General features: G+C 48.9%; 1 protein-coding gene across 1 annotated transcript in view; it reads right to left on the bottom strand.

Annotated features, from left to right (window-relative positions):
• The window catches only part of BCAS3 (BCAS3 microtubule associated cell migration factor), a 655,707-nt gene that overhangs the window by 385,698 nt on the left and 247,680 nt on the right, over positions 1 to 22,329 (bottom strand). Inside the window, exon 17 of the mRNA XM_048519361.1 lies at positions 20,606 to 20,870. Within this exon, the coding sequence (XP_048375318.1) occupies positions 20,606 to 20,870 (265 nt within the window). The remainder of the gene's footprint in view (positions 1 to 20,605; positions 20,871 to 22,329) is intronic.

Below are 22,329 nucleotides of genomic sequence, written 5' to 3'. Positions count from 1 at the left end.
TTTGCAGACATTTTTCTACCACAAATGCACAGAGGAAAAACGGATTAAGCTGAGGATGAAAAGCGACGAGGAGTGGGGGGGAAATCAACAACCGCCTTTGTGGCTAGCACAGAGGATAGCTGCCTGCCAGCGTACCTTTGTGGAGGAGATAGTCCCAAGATGGCCATCATTTTCATGTATGTTTACAGTTGGAATTTCGTTAGAAGGGGGGGAGGGGAAAAGAAGAGGGAGGCCCGAAAACTCCGGACAAAAGAAATCCCAACAGACAAAGAGAAAACAAATTAAAAGTGCCCTTATAAAACACAGATGCTGGAAGGAAAATAAACTCGGTGAGATTTACGGGTTTTTGACAAAGTTGGGCGTTTGTGCAAAAGACATCAGGAATAACTACCAGGTAATGGCATTTGCAAAGAGTCTCTGTCATTCTGTTTTATCTCTCTCTCCTTGTCTTCTCTCTCTCTCTCTCTCTCTCTCTGAAAAATTTGGATGGCTGATACTTTGCTTGCTGAATGTAAGGATAGGTATTAAAAGACCACGGGCTTCAAAAACCTTGCATTGGGCCGGAGCCAGAAAGTGGAATTTAGGTGGAAAATTCAAATTCCTGGGGGAAAAAAATCTCACTTTGTTTGTTTCTGTTGCTGCTGATTTTTTTGAGTCAGATTTCTATCCACATGGCCTTGGGTAGCACTCAGTAAAAGCTCAGATTCAGTGGTGGGATCCAAAAATTTAGTAACAGGTTCCCATGGTGGTGGGATTCAAACTGTGGCGTAGCGCCAATGGGGCGGGGCGGGGCACGACGGGGGCGTGGCTGGGCATTCCGGGGGCGGGGCATTTCTGGGCGGAGCTGTGGCAAGGATGCAGCCGCTGCGCCGGTCCTTGGGCGGGAAACTAATGCACGCAGGCGCAGGCTGCCACGCACGCCGGTGCACCTCCTGCTAGACGGCTTCAAGTTCTGTGCGCTACTGCTGAGAGGAGGGGCGTAACTAAGGCAAAAATCACGTGGCAAAATCACCAATTAGTCACCCCCTCTCGGCACACACAAATAATTCGGAACCTACTCTCGGGAACCTGTGAGAGCCTGCTGGATCCCACCTCTGGCTCCAGGGCCTTTTACCCTGCTAAGGCCCCTCCCCTCCCCAAACCCTCTTTCCCCCGGCTCCACCCCTCAGGTCTCCAGGTGTTTCCCAACCCAGAACTGGCAACCCCAACTGGATATCTCAGGGGCAGAGGTTGACTCTGGAGTCTGAAGTTCAGCAGGTGGCTGCCCAGTGAAAAGTCTCACCTTGAACCACTTTGTCTCCTACCCTGCTGGCTCCCAGCCATCACATCCTCCCGTGGTAACAATTGGGATGAAGTTACGATTGCTCTGTTGATGAGGAGGAGGGTCTGGTTCTTGCAGTTTTAAAAGGGGAGTGGACAGATTCACGGACTAGTCTAGGGGTCTGCAACCTGCGGAAACCGCACAACACCCCAGTTATTCCAGCCGTGAAAGCCTTTGACAATACAGGTTGGGATTAATTTGCCAGGGGTTGCGTGGGGCTGACACGTCTGTTACCTAGCTGGATTGATAACCTGTGACGTTGAAGGTCCACCCACCCAGCCTATCTGAGCGGTGTCGGTCACGATTATCCATTGTCAAAGAAACTGCCTTCTGCACATGTTCAAAAACACTATCGCTACTTCAAATGCTGCAAGAATATTTTGGTGCTGATACAAGATGGGTACACCAGGCTGTTGAATCCAGATGGAGTGAGGGAGAAGGGGCTCCCTTTTCTTTTCCATCTCACAAAGCTGCTTCGGTCAAAGGAGCCGCTAATTTTTTAAAAACACAAACAAAACGAGATCTTGCTAAATATATACGCCAGGATGTTGTTTCAAGAGGGGGTGGGAAGAGAAAGAGTATTCATCGTTCATGTGCCCATTTATTTCGCCTTTTTTTAGTGATGCACACACACACACACACACACAAACACACACACACAAATTCCACGAGATGAGAATGAAAAGCTTCCCAGAGACATTTCCAGGGCTTTCACCCTCCCCTCTGACCTTTTCTCAGACCTGCTGCAGCCCAATCTACAAATCTGCGAGAGTCGGAAGAGGAAACAGCAGTGTCCCGGGCCTGGGATCCGAATGGGGAGCCGCCGCGGAAGCCGTCCCGCGTTACCAAAATAGTTCGGGAGAACGGAGAGCAGACGGCTGGCTGGACAATGACAAATGAAACAGAAAAAATTGCCACGGCAGATTCGTTTTTTGCTAGATAAGATCCCACCGTGTTTCCTTTGGGATTCTTTCCCCCATTCTCGGGATTTCATTTGAGCCACCGTTCGCCGATTGTCTTTAGCTGGGCTCCTCAAATTAAGTCCTGAGAATGGGAGGTGTGTTCCTGCACTCCTGCTGGGTGACCTCGGGCTAGTCACAGTTCTCACCGAACTCTCTCAGCCCCACCTACCTCACAAGGTGTGGGGAGAGAAAGGGAAAGGAGCTTGTGAGCCACCTTGAGTCTCCTTACAGGAGAGAAAGGTGGGTATAAATCCAAACTACCACTACCACTCTCCTCCTCCTCCTCGGCCTGGTGGAGATCAGTTATAACACACTTGGTGGATGACAAACTGAGGGCATTTGGGTGATGCAAGGAGGCAGGGAAAATAACCCAGCCGCCTTGTGCCTTAGGAGCAGCAGTGACACAGTGGTTAAGAGCAGGTGCACTCTAATCTGGAGAACTGGGTTTGATTCCCTGCCCCGCCACTTGAGCTGTGGAGGCTTATCTGAGGAACTAGATTAGACTGTATACTCCCACACATGCCAGCTGGGTGACCTTGGGCTAGTCGCAGTTCTTCGGAGCTCTCTCAGCCCCACCCACCTCACAGCGTGTTTGTTGTGGCGGGGGGTGGGACTTGTAAGCCCCTTTGAGTCTCCTTACAGGAGAGAAAGGTGGGGTATAAACCCAAACTCCTCTTCTTCTCGTCTTCTTCTGCGGCCACGATCCTGCAAGCCAGGATGGCTGGGTAAGGATTGCTTGTTTGCGGTGTCGAAGCAAAGCCAACGTCTGCAGCGGAGTTTTGAATGACCTCGGAAATCTGGCACGCTTCAAAAATCCCCCAAGGCATTGTGGGATTGGATTGTGAGCAATGTTCCGCAACAGTGGCCCAATTGGTTGTCCAAGGTGACAGCGAGGGTGTGGGTGTCTGGGTCCATTGACGGACCGGGAAGCCGGACAAGAAATTCCAACCCAGCAGCAGTGGCCAGAGAACCACAATGGTCTGCTGAGAGAAACGGGGCGTAGCAGGTGCATGCGCCTTTCAGCCTTTGATCATGAAGGTTAGGAGGCCAAGGCCAAGCTATTCATTTGCAAGAAGGGCCCCAGAGAGTCCAATGCGATGCTGTCACCGGTGTCTTGGAAGAGCACAAACTGGGCCAGGAAACATGTGAGATCTAACTCACAGGAGTAGCAGTGGCGTAGGAGGTTAAGAGCTCGTGTATCTAATTTGGAGGAACCGGGTTCGATTCCCAGCTCTGCCGCCTGAGCTGCGGAGGCTTCTCTGGGGAATTCAGATTAGCCTGTACATTCCCCCACATGCCAGCTGGGTGACCTTGGGCTAGTCCCAGCTTCTCGGAGCTCTCTCAGCCCCGCCCACCTCACAGGGTGTTTGTTGTGAGGGGGGAAGGGCAAGGAGATTGTCAGCCCCTTCGAGTCTCCTGCAGGAGAGAAAGGGGGGATATAAATCCAAACTCTTCTTCTTCTTCTTCCTCCTCCTCCTCCTCTCCGGTGATGCTGATGGAACACTGTGCCAGCCACACGGGTACATTCAGAGGATATGCTTCAGCGTCTGTACCAAAATCTGGCACGGCTCGTGCCTTGATGCACATCATAAAACGACAGGCTGTGTACCTATCAAAACTGCTGCGCAACCAGTTAGGGGGAACGTCACGCACCGTTTTCTGACCCGCTCGCCCACTGCAATGGGATCCTTCTGAAGAGTTTTGCTTTGCACCCTGGTGCGTCAACGTTTGCACTGGTGAAGAGGCCTGCAGCGCTGAACCGGCACGGGGGAACATTTCCCCCATCAGACACAGTCACCTGCTGGCCGAACAAGCCTCCTTGGAGCGTGGCCACTTGCAGAGGCCCCAGATGGATGGCACAGCATAGTGACAGTCGTGTAAGGGATGGCCAAGGGCAGGGGTCTGCAACCTGCGGCTCTCCAGATGTTCATGGACTACAATTCCCACCAGCCCCTGCGAGCATGGCCAATTGGAAGGGGAGAGAGGGAGTGAAGGGTGGCATGCCAGGGAGGGGAGGTAGGGGGCCCGGCATCTGGACATGGCCCACCCACCCTAGCGGAGGGAGGGGGAGGGAGTGGCATGCAAGGGAAGGGGAGCGAGGAAGGGGAGCGAGGGAGTGAAGGGTGGCATGCAAGGGAGGGGAGGTATGCTGGCAGGGGCTAATGGGATTTGTAGTCCATGAACATCTGGAGAGCCACAGGTTGCAGACCCCTGGCCAAGGGGATTCATCTGAACCTCCCACCCGGCCCCCCAAATAATGCCAGAGACCAAGGAACCTCCCTCTCACAAGGTGCCTCCTAAGCTGCCATTCACGGCAACTGATGTCAGGCAACAGACTCCCCCATTGCCTTTGCTTAGCAGGAAGGGCAATGGAAACTCTGGTAGGGTGCCTCCACTGTGCAAGTCGAGGGATGTCCAGCCCACAGGGTGAACCTAGGTCAGGGGTGGGCAACCTATGGTGCTCCAGATGTTCATGGACAACAATTCCCATCAGCCCCTGCTAGAACGTCCATGAACATTTGGCCATGCTGGCAGGGGCTGATGGGAATTGTAGTCCATGTGCATCTGGAGCACCATAGATTGGCCACTCCTGACCTAGGGGATCCCCCAGTGTGCCACAGGGCGGGAGGGCAGTGGAGCATCAAAAGTAGTTTGCCATAAGCAGTGCCCCCAACCTACCTCCCCTCGCCCTGCCCCGCAAAGAAGACTGCTGGCCCACTGGAAGGCTGTCTGGCCCAAGGGCTCCAAAAGGCCAAGGGCTCTGATCTGCTCAGGGTCAGAGCAAGGGGGAACTGCGCCCGGGGCGTGTGTGCACATTTTGCGCCCCTGCCATGCCCCTGTCCGCCCACCTCACGTCCCCGCACCAGCTACGCCACTGGCTCTCCCTTTCTTTCGAGAAAAGCAACAAGTTGCTAGGCAGAATTCTTCTCTTGTGCATTTCAGTCGCTGATCCCTGTTCATGAGCGCACAGATGAAGGACCGAAGGGAGAAGGCTCTGTTGCCGTCCCCCCCGGGCAGACAGGTGCAAAAGAGGCCTTTGGCTCGTGGAGGTAGTCAACAGGTAGAGGCACTCCAGTCCTTACTTAATCTACATGGAAAATAAGCAGCTGACCCGGATTGTGAGACGCTTGTGTTAACTCAGAGAGGTGAGCAACCACCCCTGCAACAGGAACACTGCCATTTTTCAGTCAATAGGGCAGTGATGGCGAACCTTTTCGAGACCGAGTGCCCAAACTGCAACCCAAAACCCACTTATTTATCGCAAAGGGCCAACAGGGCAATTTAACCTGAATGCTGAGGTTTTAGTTTAGAAAAAATGGTTGGCTCGGAGGCGTGCGTTACTCGGGAGTAAGCTAGGTGGTAGTTGGCTTTGCTTTGAAGCAACTATGCAACTCTTCCAACGGGTGAATCACGACACAGAAGCAAGCCCCATTGCCAGCAACCGAGCTTACTCCCAGGTAAAGGATCACGCTTTAGTTCTTTGCATTAAAATCAGTGGGGTTTAACAGCGCTTAACAGGGTTACCTATACTGCTTCCCCAAAACTAGGTCTTAGGTTTAATGCTAATAAACAAGCCCAGTGGCCCAGGCCAGCCTAGATGTGTGTGTGGGGGGGCGATTCCCCCCCCCCACATGATGAGCTGTGTTTGTGCGTGCCCACAGAGAGGGCTCTGAGTGCCACCTCTGGCACCCGTGCCATAGGTTCGCCATCACTGCAATAGGGCAAAGACAGGCAACTCTTTCCAGGTTGGAAACTTGTCTGGGCAGTTGTCTCTATCTTCCTGCCAAGCACTTCCACACTTCTGACTAGTGTGGCAGGGCACACTGCTGTTGTGAGCCATTCCACAGGCCATGCAAAAGAAGCAGGCGGGATTCGGGAGCCGGGCCCTTCTAGGCTGCAGAAAGAGGGAGCACAATTTCCAGGGCGCTGCGTGCAGGGCAGCATCAGAGAGCGACACTAAACCTCGCCTCCTGACCAGCTAGTTTTCTACATGCACTGAAGCATTAAAAAGATAGCACAGCCATGGAACCACTAAAAATCAGACTGTTTATACAACGCGCTGAATAGACCCCATAGATTAAGGGAAGGGTTTTTTTTCTTTGTCACTCTGTAAGTAAATGCGCTCTAAGAACGCGATGTCCTATTTTGTTATAGTTTGATATATATATTTTATGTACACAAATTTTTTAATTTAAAAATAATAAGAAGAATAACAATTAATTTTGAACGTTTCTTTTAAATACATTAATACTTTTTATATTTGAAATTAGGAAATAGATATGTAATAGATTAATTCATCTCAGAATTAAGTTTAAAGATAGATTGAAAGGGTTAAATACAAATGTTTAAAGCACTTAGGAATGTAACAATATTATTGAAGTTGATCGAAGAACTTATCCGTTAAGGAAGGATTAATGAATAATCAAAGGAAAATTACTCCTGAAGTACAGCAAGGAAGTCTTTTAATTTTGTTGTATAAAATGAGAGTTATAATGTTAGATATTTGTGTGGTATTGTAACCAAATATGGTATAAGCTTTTGTTACATATCTGTGTAAACCACCTCTTCTTTTTTAACATTTCAATAAATTTTATTTGAAAAAAAGATAGCACAACCTGCAATTTTACCCACTTGTGCCGTACCACCTCCTTCTGTGCACAGTGGATGCATTTTAGGCCTGTTGAAAGGGGACCAGATCGACAGCCCAGTGCATTAATTGGCTATAAATGCAGAGCCGATTTTAACAGCTTGCACCAGGATGAACCTAGAACTAGGTGTGGGGGGAGAGGGGGGGGAGAGAGAGAGAGAAAGGGGAAAGGGTACATATTTTAATATTCCGATTAGGGTGCCAAAACGCCCCGGGCTGTTTGTTCCACTCTTCTCCCATCAGCTCCTGTTTTGACTGCTGAGGATATTTTTTGGCTCCGCATCAGAAGTCATGACTCAGGTCATGAGAAGTGTCAAAGATGTATTTCCTTCAGATGGGAAAAAAGGGACCCATTGAAAACCAGAGGGGGGAGGGGAACACACCCACACTTCACAGGCCGTCAGCATCTCTCGGCACGGAAGGAGTATGCTCGCATCTAAGAATGGGTTTATTTTAATCTCCAGTCACTTAAAAGTTCCTTTTCTTCACTTGTAAGCAGAGGTGGGATCCAGCAGGTTCTCACCAGTTCCCGAGAGGGGGTTACTCATTATTTGTGTGTGCCGAGAGGGGGTGACTAATCGGGTCTGCTTTTCCGTTAGAAATCCCATTAGGTCCAAAAATCATAAAGTCCTGTTGTTTCCTATGTGGCTGGTTAGCGAAGGTAGAAAACGGGATAATTCTCCCTGTTGGGCTGTTTTGAAAACAGGTTTTAGAAATATGGTCAAGTTCCTTGTTTAAGGAAAGTATCCTCCTTCTGATTTCTAGAAACAAAATTAAGTATTTGAAAGTATTAAGTATTTGACAGGCAGTCAATTAGAGGAGAAGTAGTTGTTTCTGTTGGCAGTAGACGATAGGACTTGCTATAATGAGTTTAAATTATGGACAGAAAGATACCAGCTGGAAATTAGGAACTTTTTTTTACAGTAAGAGTTTTTTACAGTAACAGAGAAATTATTAATGCCCCGCCCCCGGAATGCCCGGCCACGCCGGATTGTGCCCCGCCCAGCCCCATTGGCGCTATGCCACTGTTTGAATCCCACCACCATGGGAACCTGTTACTAAAAATTTTGGATCCCACCACTGCTTGTAAGTGACAAGTCAACCCAACCCTCCACATTGCATAAATCAGGATACAGAAATCAATTCATTTATTGACAAATCGGGGAAGCTCGCTCAGGTCCCCTGCATTAAATGTGTGTAAAATGCTGTCAAGTCTTATGGGTTTGCAAGGTAAGAGACGTTCAGAAGTGGTTTGCCACCGCCGGCCTCGGCATCGGGCCCCTCGTATTCCTTGGTGGTCTCCTGTCCAAATACTTCCCCAAGTCAACCCTACTTAGCATCTGAGATCTGACAAGATTAGGCTCTCTTGCCCTATCCAGATTAGGATCCTGCTTTAAATAGTCCCATAGAAAGAGAAGTCATGTTTTAGCCCCCCTAGTTCCAGAGCAATACAGAAGAAGAAGAAGAAGAAGAAGAAGAAGAAGAAGAAGAAGAAGAAGAAGAAGAAGAAGAAGAAGAAGACCACTTTCACAGCTGTTTGCAAGTGGATTTTGCCACTCCGCACAGCTTCAAAGAGCACTGAAAGCTGTTTGAACGTGCATTATTCTGCATGTGCGGAATGAGCCTAACTTTGTGTATCAGGGGGAGCGATAGGATAGAACTCTTTTTGTGAAGTGTTAATTCACTTCATGCAGAGAGTACATGGTTTTCTTTAAAAAAAGAATAAAGAAACCCTCTCCAACTCCCATCCTTTGAAGATGCAGGGCGCACAATTTTATCACCTCATTCTGCATAACGTACGGACCGGTCTTCAGAGGAAAGGAGGCGTACGTGGCCCAAACTTGAGATGCCGTTGGACACAAGCAATCTTGTTGGGGTTTTTTTTTAAAGTCATTTGGAGTAGGGAAAGCAGAGGTATCCGAGGCGAATTCTTTCCGAGGCCCAATTATAAACAACAGCTCTGAGAACCTTTAAACAAGAAGTCAACAAGCGACCGTGACTGCCTTCCCCTATCGCGGAAAGGCAAGATGAAATAATATCGCTACCTCGTACATCATAAATCGGCCGTCAGCTTCACGCACCCACAACGCCGAGCGAAAGGTGGGTTTGTGGCACCGGGGGCAAAAGTTGAGAAAATATTGCCCTCTAGAGGATGTCCAAGTCATCATTTTTCGTTTGGCCAAAGGGACTGAAAGGGGTTTTTTTTAAATTCCTTGCACGCCTTTTGGGGTCAAACTAGAAATGGTTGCCGTTTGGCTTATGCCAGCACAGAAATTTCCCCGATGGCGTAGAAAAAGGAGATTTTTTTTTTAATGAGGGAAATATAGAGGTACTTTCCTATCAGCTGGGAATACTGAAGTGTTTAATTGCAACCGGGATGCTCCTATTTTACTTCAGCACATTTTCTCTAAATCAACAGGGACCCTTGTGGAGCTGCTCCAGATAAACAACTTAAGAGCCCTGCTAGATCAGAAAAGACTCCATCTAGTTCCACACCAGCCAGCCTAATGCCCCTAGAAGGTCTTAAGCAGCGGCACAAAAGCCAAAGCCACCCAGCAACTGTTATTCCGAGGTTTACTGCCTCTGAACGTGGAGGTTCCATTTTAGCTATAATGGCTCACAGATCCTGACAGTCCTATCTATCTGCGACACACACACACTCTCTTTTTTGGGCAGGACCCTATTTCCTTTCCTGAGCCTCGTTTCCCTCCCAGGCCCTTTCTGCACGGGTCAATTCAGAGGTGGGATCCAGCAGGTTCTCACAGGTTCCCGAGAGTAGGTCACTAATTGTTTGTGTGTGCCGAGAGGGGGTGACTAATTGGTGATTTTACCACGTGATTTTGGCCTTAGTTACGCCCCTCCTCTCAGCAGTAGCGCGCAGAACTTGAAGCAGTCTAGAAGGAGGTGCACCGGCGTGCGTGGCAGCCTGTGCCTGCGTGCATTCGTTTCCCGCCCAAGGACCGGCGCAGCGGCTGCGTCCTTGCCACAGCCCCACCCAGGAATGCCACGCCCCTGGAATGCCCAGCCACGCCCCCATTGCGCCCCGCTCAGCCCCATTGGTGCTACGCCATAGTTTGAATCCCACCCCCATGGGAATCTGTTAAAATGTTTGGATCCCACCACTGGGTCAATTAAATCAGGATGGCACTGGTAAAAAACTCGGGGTGGGGGGACTTCGAACGGATCCCGATCCTAATGCAGATCCATTCCGCGTTTCCCCTCGCAACCTGGGTTATTCAAGAACCGCGATTTCTACTACTCTCTTGTTTTAACGTGCCTCGCAGCTGCGGTCGAGCGAACAGCCGCGGCTGCAAGGAGTGTTATGCGGCTGCGCTCCCCCCCCCCCGCCCGCACCCACCGGCTCCATCTGTGGAGCCACGCAGGCAGTCCTGACTCCAGCAAGGCTCTGGGGGAGCCTGCCTACCTGCCTGCCTGCCTGCCTGCCTGCCTGCACAGCTGCACATTGAGGAGGTAAGTTTAAGTTACCCAAAAAAGCGCCTCCTTGCAACGGCACACGCCCCGGCTGATGCGAATGCCCTGGGGCAGGGGCGTAACGAGGCAAACTGTAGCCCTGGGCAAAACCTGAGTTGGATGCCGCCGCCCCCCCCCCCAATGGGCGGCCACTCCACCACGACCAAATTTTTTTTGCACCAGGACATTGGTGCCTGCAGGGGGTGCATTTTTAGTCATATCAGCACCAAAATTTCAGCATATCATCAGGAGACTGCCCTTATGTAGCCCCCATCTCCTATTAGCCCCCATTGGAAACAATGGGGGATGGGGCACCCCCTTTGGGAGTCCATAACTTTGGACTCCCTGAACCAAACCTCACCAAACTTGGGGGGTAGCATAAGGACAGTCTCCTGATGATACGCTGAAATTTTGGTGCTGCTAGCCTAAAAACTGTGCCCCCTGCAGGCCAAAAATGGAAAACTCACTGAGGTGGAGGGAGGAGGGAGGGAGGAGGAGGAGGAGGAGGAGGAGGAGGAGGAGGAGGAGGAGGAGGAGGAGGAGGAGGAGGAGTTTGGATTTATACTCCTCCTTTCTCTCCTGTAAGGAGACTCAAAGGGGCTTACAATCTCCTTCCCCTTCCACTCCTACAACAAACACCCTGTGGAGTGGGTGGAGATGACAGAGCTCTGAAGAACTGTGACTAATCGAAGGTCACCCAGCTGGCATATGTTGGAGTGCACAAGCTAATCTGGTTCACCCAGATAAGCTTCCACAGCTCAAGCGGCACAGCGGGGAATCAAACCCAGTTCTGCAGATTGGAGTGCACCTGCTCTTAACCACCACGCCACTGCTGCAACAGAGGTGGTTTGCCGTTGCCTGCCTTTGCATAGCAAAGATGAGCAGCAGTGGCGTAGGAGGTTAAGAGCTCGTGTATCTAATCTGGAGGGACCGGGTTTGATTCCCAGCTCTGCCGCCTGAGCTGTGGAGGCTTATCTGGGGAATTCAGATTAGCCTGTGCACTCCCACACACGCCAGCTGGGTGACCTTGGGCTAGTCACAGTTCTTCGGAGCTCTCTCAGCCCCACCTACCTCACAGGGTGTTTGTTGTGACGGGGGAAGGGCAAGGAGATTGTAAGCCCCTTTGAGTCTCCTGCAGGATAGAAAGGGGGGATATAAATCCAAACTCCTCTTCTTCTTCTTCAAAGGGCTTCCTTGGTGATCTGCCATCCGGGAACCATTCAGGGATGGTCTGATGAGATTGTGCTCCCCAGAATAGCTGCTCTTAAATCAGCTCTCAGGATTGCGGCCACTAATCCACAGAAATGGGGGGGGAAATCTCCTTCGATGTTCAAAAACCTACACGAATAATGTCTAGTTAGCCTGGAGAGCAGGAGAAAATGAGCAAAGAGCTCGAGGCCAGGATGGGCCAGCCACTCCAACCGGCCAGCTTTCTTGTTTACAGCCTCAGCTATTCAACGCAGCTCGGAAGAGAACTGCCCTCCAGTGCTTCGAGTTACACTGTCGCTCCTTCTCGCCAAAACTATTTTGGTCTGCTGTGCACTAAAAGGTGGTTTCTTAAGTGAGTGTTACTTAAAGGAAGCCAATCTGTTTTCTCAGGGAGGGACGGGGCTGTCACGTCTTTCGAGCCCGCTTTCCCATAAGAATCCTGTTCCAAAAGGATGGGAAATCAGGCACGGCGACGGAGAAATATTGCAGACGGTTCTGAGATTTGTATGTTTATCAAACTGCTCGGTTCTGTCCTCGCTTTCTCCCTGGCAAAGGCATCTCTCTCACACACAACTATCGTAAAAGGTTGCGGCTGAGATACTCAAGGAAAAGAGAAATGTTCAGAATAAAACAAGATGCAAGATTCTGCAATCCTGCAGAATGTTTAAATCAGAGCATTTCTTACATTTCGGACACACTTTGGAAACATTGGGGAAGAAGAAGAAGAAGAAGAAGAAGAAGAAGAAGAAGAAGAAGAAGAAGAAGAAGAAGAAGAAGAAGAAGAAGAAGAAGAAGAAGAAGAAGAAGAAGAAGAAGAGGAAGAAGAAGAAGAAGAAGAAGAAGAAGAGGAAGAAGAAGAAGAAGAAGAAGAAGAAGAAGAAGAGGAGGAGGAGGAGGAGGAGGAGGAGGAGGGAGGAGGAGGAAGAGGAGGGGGAGGAGGAGGAGGAGGAGAAGAAGAAGAGGAAGAGAAGGAGGAGGAGGAGGAGTTTGGATTTATATCCCCCTTTCTCTCCTGCAGGAGACTCAAAGGGGCTTACACTCTCCTTTCCCTTCCCCCCTCACAACAAACACCCTGTGAGGTGGGTGGAGCTGAGAGAGCTCCGAGAAGCTGTGACTAGCCCAAGGTCACCCAGCTGGCGTGTGTGGGGGTGTACAGGCTAATCTGAATTCCCCAGATAAGCCTCCACAGCTCGGGCGGCAGAGCTGGGAATCAAACCCGGTTCCTCCAGATTGGATACACGAGCTCTTAACCTCCCACGCCACTGCTGCAGATAAGCGGCACCTGCCAAAACCTAAACCTCTCCTTAACAAGTCCCCCTCCCAGCAAATGGCAATCCTGACATTATCTCACAATAATGCTGCAAAAGACTTTGCCCAAAGGCCTCCTTTGAAAGCCACAGCTTCTAGACCTTTCTAAAAATCAACAGGGACCTCCTCTAGAAGACTGTTCCCCAACTTTGGAGGAGTCATCCCCAAATTCCTGCTAATGCCCTGCCTTGCAGTCCCCTGGTAAGGGCCCTAGACCAGGCGTGTGCAACCTGCGGCTCTCCAGATGTTCATGGACTACAATTCCCATCAGCCATTGGCCATGGTGGCAGGAGATGATTTGAATTGTAGTCCATGAACATCTGGAGAGCCGCAGGTTGCAGACCCCTGCCCTAGACAGAAGGTCCTAATAGTTAAGCATCCTGTTTTCAACAATGGCCAATTAGATCCTTCTAGGAAGCCCACAAGTGCCAACCAGTCACCTCCAAGGTTTATCCCAGGAACTGAGGCTCGTTCCGCACATGCAGAATAGTGCACTTTCAAACTGCTTTCAGTGCTCTTTGAAGCTGTGCGGAATGGCAAAATCCACTTGCAAACAGTTGTGAAAGTGGTTTGAAAACGCATTATTTTGCGTGTGCGGAAGGGGCCTGAGATTCCTGGGCATTCCTTCTCTGAACACAGAGGCAGCATTTAGCAGGTATGGTCAGTAGTCTGAACCAGACCAGGAATCTGCCTAGTTCCCTTCTAGCCAACTAACCCAGTGATCATCACCACTCCTTGCAATGAATTCCATGCATTAATTATGAAGAAATCCATTCATTCTCTGTCCTACGGCCCATAAATTCTGTTGGGGACCAGGACTTCCACTACCCCATTTATAATTTATAACATTTTACCATGTCTCCTTCGTGCAATTGTTTTCTGAGCTAAGAAACCTCAATGATTTAGCTTTTTCTTGTAAGGAATGGACTCCAACATTTTTGTCATGGTGGTTGTCCTTTTCCAGACATTTTCTCTCTCTCTCTCTCTCTCTCTCTCTCTCTCTCTCTCTCTCTCTCTCTCTCTCTCACACACACACACACACACAGGCTCATTCCGCACATGCAGAATAATGCACTTTCAAACTGCTTTCAGTGCTCTTTGAAGCTGTGCGGAATGGCAAAACCCACTTGTAAACTGTTGTGAAAGTGGTTTGAAAATGCATTATTTTGCGTGTGCGGAAGGGGCCACACACACACACACACACACACACACAAAACTGCATTTCTACTACTACTAAGCAGAGTATCAGATGTAGGAAGTCTAATTCTATCCTGTTCATCTTATGCAACACGACAGTATCACCCTGTTCCTGTAGCCTCAAAAGCCCATAAAAGGAGACCAAATTTTGTGCTGAGGTCACAGATGAAACAAATAGCAAAAATGTATCTGGGTACGGGATTAATGGACAAAAAAAGCCAAGCCACAAAAAGAATCTGCCTTCACTAGAAAAGTTGCAAAGGAAATATCTTCTTATCAACTATTAACCGTTTCCTTTCTTGTCTTCCTGCTAAGAGATGGATCTGAAGTGTGCCAAAATGTGATTCATTCATTTTGAGAGACGGCTCGTCGCCCCGATAAAAGTTTATATCGCGCAAGTACACAATTTAGAGAACTGCCGAAATAAACTAGAAAAAGATTTTTTGTATTGTCGAAGGCTTTCATGGCCGGAATCACTGGGGTGCTGTGTGGTTTCCAGGCTGTAGGGCCGTGTTCTAGCAGCATTCTCTCCTGACGTTTCGCCTGCATCTGTGGCTGGCATCTTCAGAGGATCTGAAGATCTGAATGCTGGCATCTTCAGAGGATCTGAATGTTATAAATTATAAATGGGGTAGTAGAAGTCCTGGCCCCCAACAGAATTCAGATCCTCTGAAGATGCCAGCCACAGATGCAGGCGAAACGTCAGGAGAGAATGCTGCTAGAACACGGCCCTACAGCCCGGAAACCACACAGCACCCCAATAAATAAAAAGAACTTCTCATAGATGATGTTTGTTTAGGATAAGCCCTTTACTTGACGTCGCAATAACTTGAGCTCCCTGGGTGGAGACTTCTCTCCATTGTCCTTAGTCATCTGGACAAAGTGGAGTCCACTGGTAACGGCGAAGTCCTTCATGGCTTGCGCCTCTCAAGTCTCCAGAGAAGTTATAGACCTACCCTTGAGACAGTCTTCCTCTGAACCCCCTTTCTGGCCAGCTACAAGTTTGCAGCTGGATTCCTGAGCACACACAGACAGCAGCCACAAGGACCTCAATACTAGGGTGAATTCTTGGTAGAGGGGATTTCTCCACAGTCACCTATACACCCCTCCCATGCAGCGGTGGGATCTAAAAAATTTAGTAACAGCCCATGGTGGTGGGATTCAAACAGTGGCATAGCGCCAATGGGGCTGGGCGGGGCACGACGGGGGTGGGGGCGGGCATTCCGGGGGCGGGGCATTGCTGGGAGGGGCTGTGGCAAGGATGCAGCCGCTGCGCCGGTCCTTGGGTGGGAAACGAATGCACGCAGGTGCAGGCCGCCACGCACTCCGGTGCTCCTCCTGCTAGACTGCTTCAAGTTCGGCGCGCTACTGCTGAGGAGCGGAGGAAGGGCATAACTAAGGCCAAAATCACGTGGCAAAATCACCAATTAGTAACCCCCTCTCGGCACACACACGTAATTCGTAACCTACTCTCGGGAACTGGTGAGAACCTGCTGGATCCCACCTCTGGGTGGATCCTACCGGCTTTTCTGCTCACCAGTTCCCCTTCTTCCCGGGAACTCCATCCATGACTTTCAGCCATGCAGATTCTGGAATCCCCAGCTTAGAGTTTTTGGTGGCCAAAAATGGGCCTCTTTCGCCAGTTGAGAAGCTAGCAGGATCCAACCATACTTTCCCATTTGGTCTCTCAAGTGCACAGAATCTTGTTTGTATGGAATCAAGCAGTATTTGTACCACTAAGAGGCACAATCAGTGGTGTGTGAAAGTGAAGAGCCCTTATAGCCGTGGTGGCGAACCTTTGGCGCTCCAGATGTTAAGGACAACAATTCCCACCAGCCCCTGCCAACATGGCCAATTGTAGGGGCTGATGGGAATTGTAGTCCATAACATCTGGAGCGCCAAAGGTTCGCCACCACTGCCTTATAGCAAAAAATCTGACACCCCCCAATCCTAACCCTAAACTGTAACACACACGCACACCCCCGCCGCCGCCACCAAGAATCCCTCGACAAACTTGGCTTGTTTGCTTTTGAAATCAGTAACGAAACTTCATCCTCGCCCTGCACGATTCCCTCTAATTTAGGAAAGCAAATCACAGCCCAGTCCTGCAATTTCTGGTCAGGATAATCAAAAACAAACGAAGCTTCTCAGATGCATCTACAGTAACAAACACGGCATCTTTTTTTTTTTTGAGCTTCAAAATGTGTTTGGAAAACCTATAAAGGCGACAACTTACTGTAATTCCCCAGGACAAAAAACAGATACCGAAGGATGAAAGCTGCCCGGGCCGATCGCTCCTTCCTGTTCCCTACGTGATGTCAGTAGTTAAAAATGATTGGATGTGTTATAATAATGGTTTACAGCAATCTGGTGTCCGTTCCAGGCATGTCACCCTACTTGACTGCCATACTGTAATACACAGAGGCCTACACTACATCTTAGGAGAAATGGGGGAAGGGGCGGTTAAGGGTCTTCCAGCCACCTTACGAAAACGAGAAGCAGAGAGCGAATGGCTAGTTAGATGTGACTAGCAAAAGAAGCTCTCGAGATAAGCCTTTAAAAGCAAAACTGCCACCCACCGAGAAGGCGCAGCTTGTTCCTATTTTGGACGCCCATTTATCAGGACTGAAAGCTGGAAGCAGCTGAAATACCACCCAGCGTGGTCAAAGCGCATCAGTCTGGTATAGTGGTCAGACTGCTGCTTGGGACCGGAGAACCCCAGGTTAACCCCCCCCCCCGCCCCCCGCCATGAAGTCTGCCATAGGTCAGTCCCTCTATCTCAGCCTAACCTACCTGGCTGTCCAAGATCAGTGATGGCAAACCTTTTCGAGACCAAGTGCCCAAATTGCAACCCAAAACCCACTTATTTATCGCAAAGGGCCAATACGCTAATTTAACCTGAATACTGAGGTTTTAGTTTAGAAAAAACGGTTGGCTCCGAGGCGCACGTTACTCGGGAGTAAGCTTGGTGAAGCAACCGTGCAACACTTCAAATGGGTGAATCACGATCCTAGGAGAGTTTTCTCAGAAGCAAGCCCCATTACCAGCAACCGAGCTTACTCCCAGGTAAAGGATCGTGCCCAGGCTAGCCTAGATGTGTGTGTGTGTGTGTGTGTGTGTGTCTGTGTGTGTCTGTGTGTGTGTGTATGGGGTGTTTTTCCATTCCACCCCCACATGATGAACTCTGTGCACGCGTGCCCACAGTGCCCGCGTGCCATAGGTTCGCCATCACTGTCCCAGATGATGTTCAAATCCAGGACCACTTAAAACAGTAGTTCTCAACCTTCCTAATGTCACGACCCTTTAATACAGTTCCTCATGTTGTGGTGACCCCCACCCCTAACTTTTATCCATTTTACAGATGGAGAACACTGATGCAGAGAGTCTTAGGCGACCCCTGTGAAAGGGTCGTTCGACCCCCAAAGGGGTCCCGACCCCCAGGTTGAGAACCGCTGACCTAAAAGACCAATAAAATGTTCCAAAAATGGCTACCCGCCTCAGACTAGGGCTCATTCCGCACATGCAGAATAATGCACTTTCAAACTGCTTTCAGTGCTCTTTGAAGCTGTGCGGAATGGCAAAATCCACTTGCAAACAGTTGTGAAAGTGGTTTGAAAGCGCATTATTTTACGTGTGCGGAAGGGGCCTAACAGTCCTGAGCAGTGGTGGGATCCAAAAATTTTAGTAACAGGTTCCCATGGTGGTGGGATTCAAACTGTGGAATAGCGCCAATGGGGCTGGGTGGGGCATGATGGGGGCGGGGGTGGGCATTCTGGGGGTGGGGCTGTGGCAAGGACACAGCCACTGCTTCCATGGGAATCACTTGGGTTGGGGAAAGCTTGAATGCACTCAAGGGCGCCCAGGCTGCCGCACGCCGCTGAATTGCACCTCCTGCCTAGACTGCTTCAAGAGTTCTGCAGCTACTGCTTTGAGGAGGGAGGAGAAGCAGTAACTGAGGCAAAAATCACGGGGCAAAATCACCAATTAGTAACCCCCTCTCGGCACACACAAATAGTTAGTAACCTACTCTCGGGAACCTGTGAGAACCTGCTGGATCCCACCTCTGGTCCTGAGCAACCTTGGGGTAAATGAGAGATAAAAATATGATGGTTGGACCAACAGAAGAGTACACATGGAGTGATCCTACAGAAAATGGGGGCAGAATCCAGCAAAGATGCTCAGGAAAAATCCACATTTTAAACAAATTTTGTTTCTGCTACTTATGGATGCAAATATATGGAAGCTACTTCTCATGAAATCTCAGACGCCAAAGAAAAATGGCTGAATGCGTTTTTACAGGGGATAGAGCTCTGGTCCCCCACATTATTCTCTTTGTTCCAATCCACAACTAACACACAGTTTGCAGCTAGTCAGGAGTCAGGACTACAGCATACAGCAAGCAAAATAAATTGAACAGAGCAAATTTGCTCACTTAGTGTGGGTCACAAGTTCAGCTGTGCTTAGCAACGGTGTGGATTTGATCTAAATCACAATTTAAGTCATGATTTAAATCCCTCGTCAGAAAGGCTATGTTTAAATTATGGTTTTGTGCTTAAAGGCTGATTCTTGCTGGTATAATCTTAATATTTATAACCAGATGAAGGTTTCATTTTTAGAACAGTAACTTTTCAGATCAGTAACTTTAGAACAGTAACTTTTCAGAACAGTAACTTTTCAGATCAGTTTTACAGTTATATCAAAAAATGATTGATTTGGTTATACCATTAGAAATATAAATATATATACAGATAGATAAATATACAGATATTTTGGGAAATTATTGCGAGGTGAACTATCTCCAGCTTCATTATTGCGAGGTGAACTATCTCCAGCCTTGCATTTTAATGTCCTATTCATTGAACTTCTTGAAACTTAGCACTTAAAAGGTAAGGAGTTGTTTCCATGTACATAGATTTGCAAAAGAACAATGGGATTAAGTATTATCGAAGGCTTTCACGGCCAAAATCACTGGGGTGTTGTGTGGTTTCCGGGCTGTATGGCCGTGTTCTAGTAGCATTTTCTCCTGAATCTGTAGCTGGCATCTTCAGAGGATCCTCCTAAGATGTCAGCCACAGATGCAGGCATATATATATTGGTTTTGCGCCTTATATATATGATGGTTGGACCATATATATAAGGCATATATATTAGGCATAGAATCCATATAACAGCCAACATTTATTCAAAACGAAAGGTATCCCATACATAGGGACCATACTTAGGTAATCATTTCAAAGTTTCCATAAGGAACCTAGCTACAAAAGTTAAAATCTCGGAGGCAGAATTGTTTAATAGGAACGTAATCTTCCCCACAGTAGAGTATTCATTAAAGATTACAGGACAAAGAGCAAAAAGTCTGGTCCTAGATCCCTCGTATTTGGGGCAGTCGAGCAATATATGTTCCATGGTTTGAATCGCCGTGGTACAATGGGGACATTTCTGCTCTTGCAGGTCGATTTTTCGGAACCTTCCTTGTAGCATAGAGTAAGGGAAGGAGTTACATCGAGCCCTAGTGATTATCCATCTATGCTTGGGCTCCTGAAGTAAACTAAAATAATCTGCCATATGATTGATTTTAAATTTGATGTTAAAAAAGAGGGGGGAGCAATTGCTTCTCGCCTTGTCCTACAGATGCAGGCGAAACGTCAGGAGAAAATGCTACTAGAACACGGCAATACAGCCCAGGGATTAAGGTCTTTTTCTCAACTCTGTATGTACTGGTATATTGTAAAACATTTTTGCTATGAAGAAGAGGCATGTTATCTCTGAAGACACAAATTCACAGTTTTGAGTGCTGAAACCCCGAACAGCTATGATAATATTTCTAGATAGAAAAACTGCCCAAATTAATCTTATAAAAACATCTGGAAGAGCATGAAATTGTGAATGGATTAAAACAGTTAATTTACCAAAAAAAATTAAATAAATATATAGCCTCTTGCTACATAATTAAAACCTCATCCTCCTGATAAATAACCTTTGGACTACGGTGTATCTTGAATAGAAAACTACCTTTGGATAGATTTTTTTCACCCAAAAGCATTTTGTTTTTTAAAAAAATGTAATTTACATTAAAATATTTATAATGCCAATAAAGGCTTTGGAATTGGAATTAAAATATTTGATTCAATTTTTTAAAAATCTATTTTTTATTTTTGAAAAACACCCCTTTTTGCAGGCAGTGACAGTTGCTTCTCTGAGAGAGTCACTGTTCCAGACCAGGGTTGGCTACGCAGCACCAGCTCATCAACAATTGGAAACCAGGGGCATCCCCCCCCACCCCGTGCAGGCCAGCTTTTGAAAGCTGGCCTGCAGAAAGTGAGGGAGTGGGGCTCTGGAAACAGACAGGCCACCATGCTCAAGCAGCCCCTGAGGAGGCCCGGGGGGGGGCACAGGGGCGAGTGGGGCAAGTGGAAAGAGCCACTCTTTCCATAACACTGAATTAAACCCCCACCCCACCCCTCCCACCCCAAACCTCCCAGCACTTACCGTGTAGAGGGGATCCAGACGGGCTGCTCGACAGCCCCGGGACAGGACTGCAACGCCCCCCCTGCTTGGAGGTCAGTTCCTGCTCGATCTCTTCCAGCCCCGCGCTCTTCTGGAAGCGGCTCATGCGGTTCACCACCCGCGGCGACATATGTGTGCGGACGCAGGGCTGCCCGCCGTAGGGGTTGATGGGGAAAACGTGGGACGTGCCCCGGAGAGTGCTGACCACCACCCAGCGGCAGTCGTGGCTGAAGGAAATGTCCTGCACCTGGAGGAATGGATGAAAAGGGGACAGAAGTTATGTGGAACTGTTAATACCAGTTTCAGGAATAAGAAATGTATGTCAGTGCACCAAAAGTGCACCCTGATCTGGATGACCCAGACTAGCCCAATCTCAGAAGCTGAGATGGCCCCTGTGGTCAGCCTTGGTCAATATTTGGATCACCTAGGACAGTGGTGGCGAACCTTTGGCACTCCAGATGTTATGGACTACAATTCCCATCAGCCCCTGCCATGCTGGCAGGGGCTGATGGGAATATCCCTGGAATCACCATGAACCCTAGGAATATCTAGTGGTTGCTACCAAGAGGCAAGGCCATGAAAGCAAGAGCCACCTCTGACTGTCTCTTGTCTTGAAAATCGTAGAATCATAGGTTGGAAGAGACCACAGGGACCATCAAGCCCAATCCACCTGCCATGCAGGAAAGACACGATCAAAGCACTCCTGACATGCTGGCAGGGGCTGATTGGAATTGTAGTCCATGAACATCTGGAGAGCCACAGGTTGCAATTGGCCATGTTGGCAGGGGCTGATGGGAATTGTAGTCCATGAACATCTGGAGAGTCACAGGTTGCAGACCCCGAACTAGCCCAAGGTCACCCAGCTGGCATGTGTACACAGGCTAATCTGAATTTCCCAGATAAGCCTCCACAGCTCAAGCGGCAAAGCGGGGAATCAAACCCAGTTCCCCAGATTAGAGTGCACCTGCTCTTAACCACTATGCCACTGCTGCTCCTTATGGGTTACTATATGTCGGTTGTGACTTGAAAGCACTCTCTACCACCACCACTGAAAGGTCTGTCCGTCCCTTCTCACAGCTCGCCTGACCGTCTTGTGCTCATAAGTCGAGAAGCGACACACAGCCACACAGAAAAAAGGCTTTGCGTTCCTGAATTGTAGTCCATGAACATCTGGAGAGTCACAGGTTGCAGACCCCGAACTAGCCCAAGGTCACCCAGCTGGCATGTGTACACAGGCTAATCTGAATTTCCCAGATAAGCCTCCACAGCTCAAGCGGCAAAGCGGGGAATCAAACCCAGTTCCCCAGATTAGAGTGCACCTGCTCTTAACCACTATGCCACTGCTGCTCCTTATGGGTTACTATATGTCGGTTGTGACTTGAAAGCACTCTCTACCACCACCACTGAAAGGTCTGTCCGTCCCTTCTCACAGCTCGCCTGACCGTCTTGTGCTCATAAGTCGAGAAGCGACACACAGCCACACAGAAAAAAGGCTTGCGTTTCTGAATACATTGGTAAGGGTGGGGAGGGGCTGTACATGCCACAACAAGTTAGTTTGGTTTTTAAAAAAACAGACAGCAAACCATCTCCCCCCTCAATGGCTCAACCCCACACGCTCACAGAAGCAGACTGCAAAGTGACAACAGCTCTAGGGGAAGTCATGCTGTTACCCTCTGCTGTGCCAGCGCTGCGTAGCGACTGAGCAC

Source organism: Sphaerodactylus townsendi, linkage group LG16, assembly GCF_021028975.2.
Source record: "Sphaerodactylus townsendi isolate TG3544 linkage group LG16, MPM_Stown_v2.3, whole genome shotgun sequence".
NCBI classification, from domain to species: Eukaryota; Metazoa; Chordata; class Lepidosauria; order Squamata; family Sphaerodactylidae; genus Sphaerodactylus; species Sphaerodactylus townsendi.
This window is presented reverse-complemented; position numbering and strand designations above follow the sequence as displayed.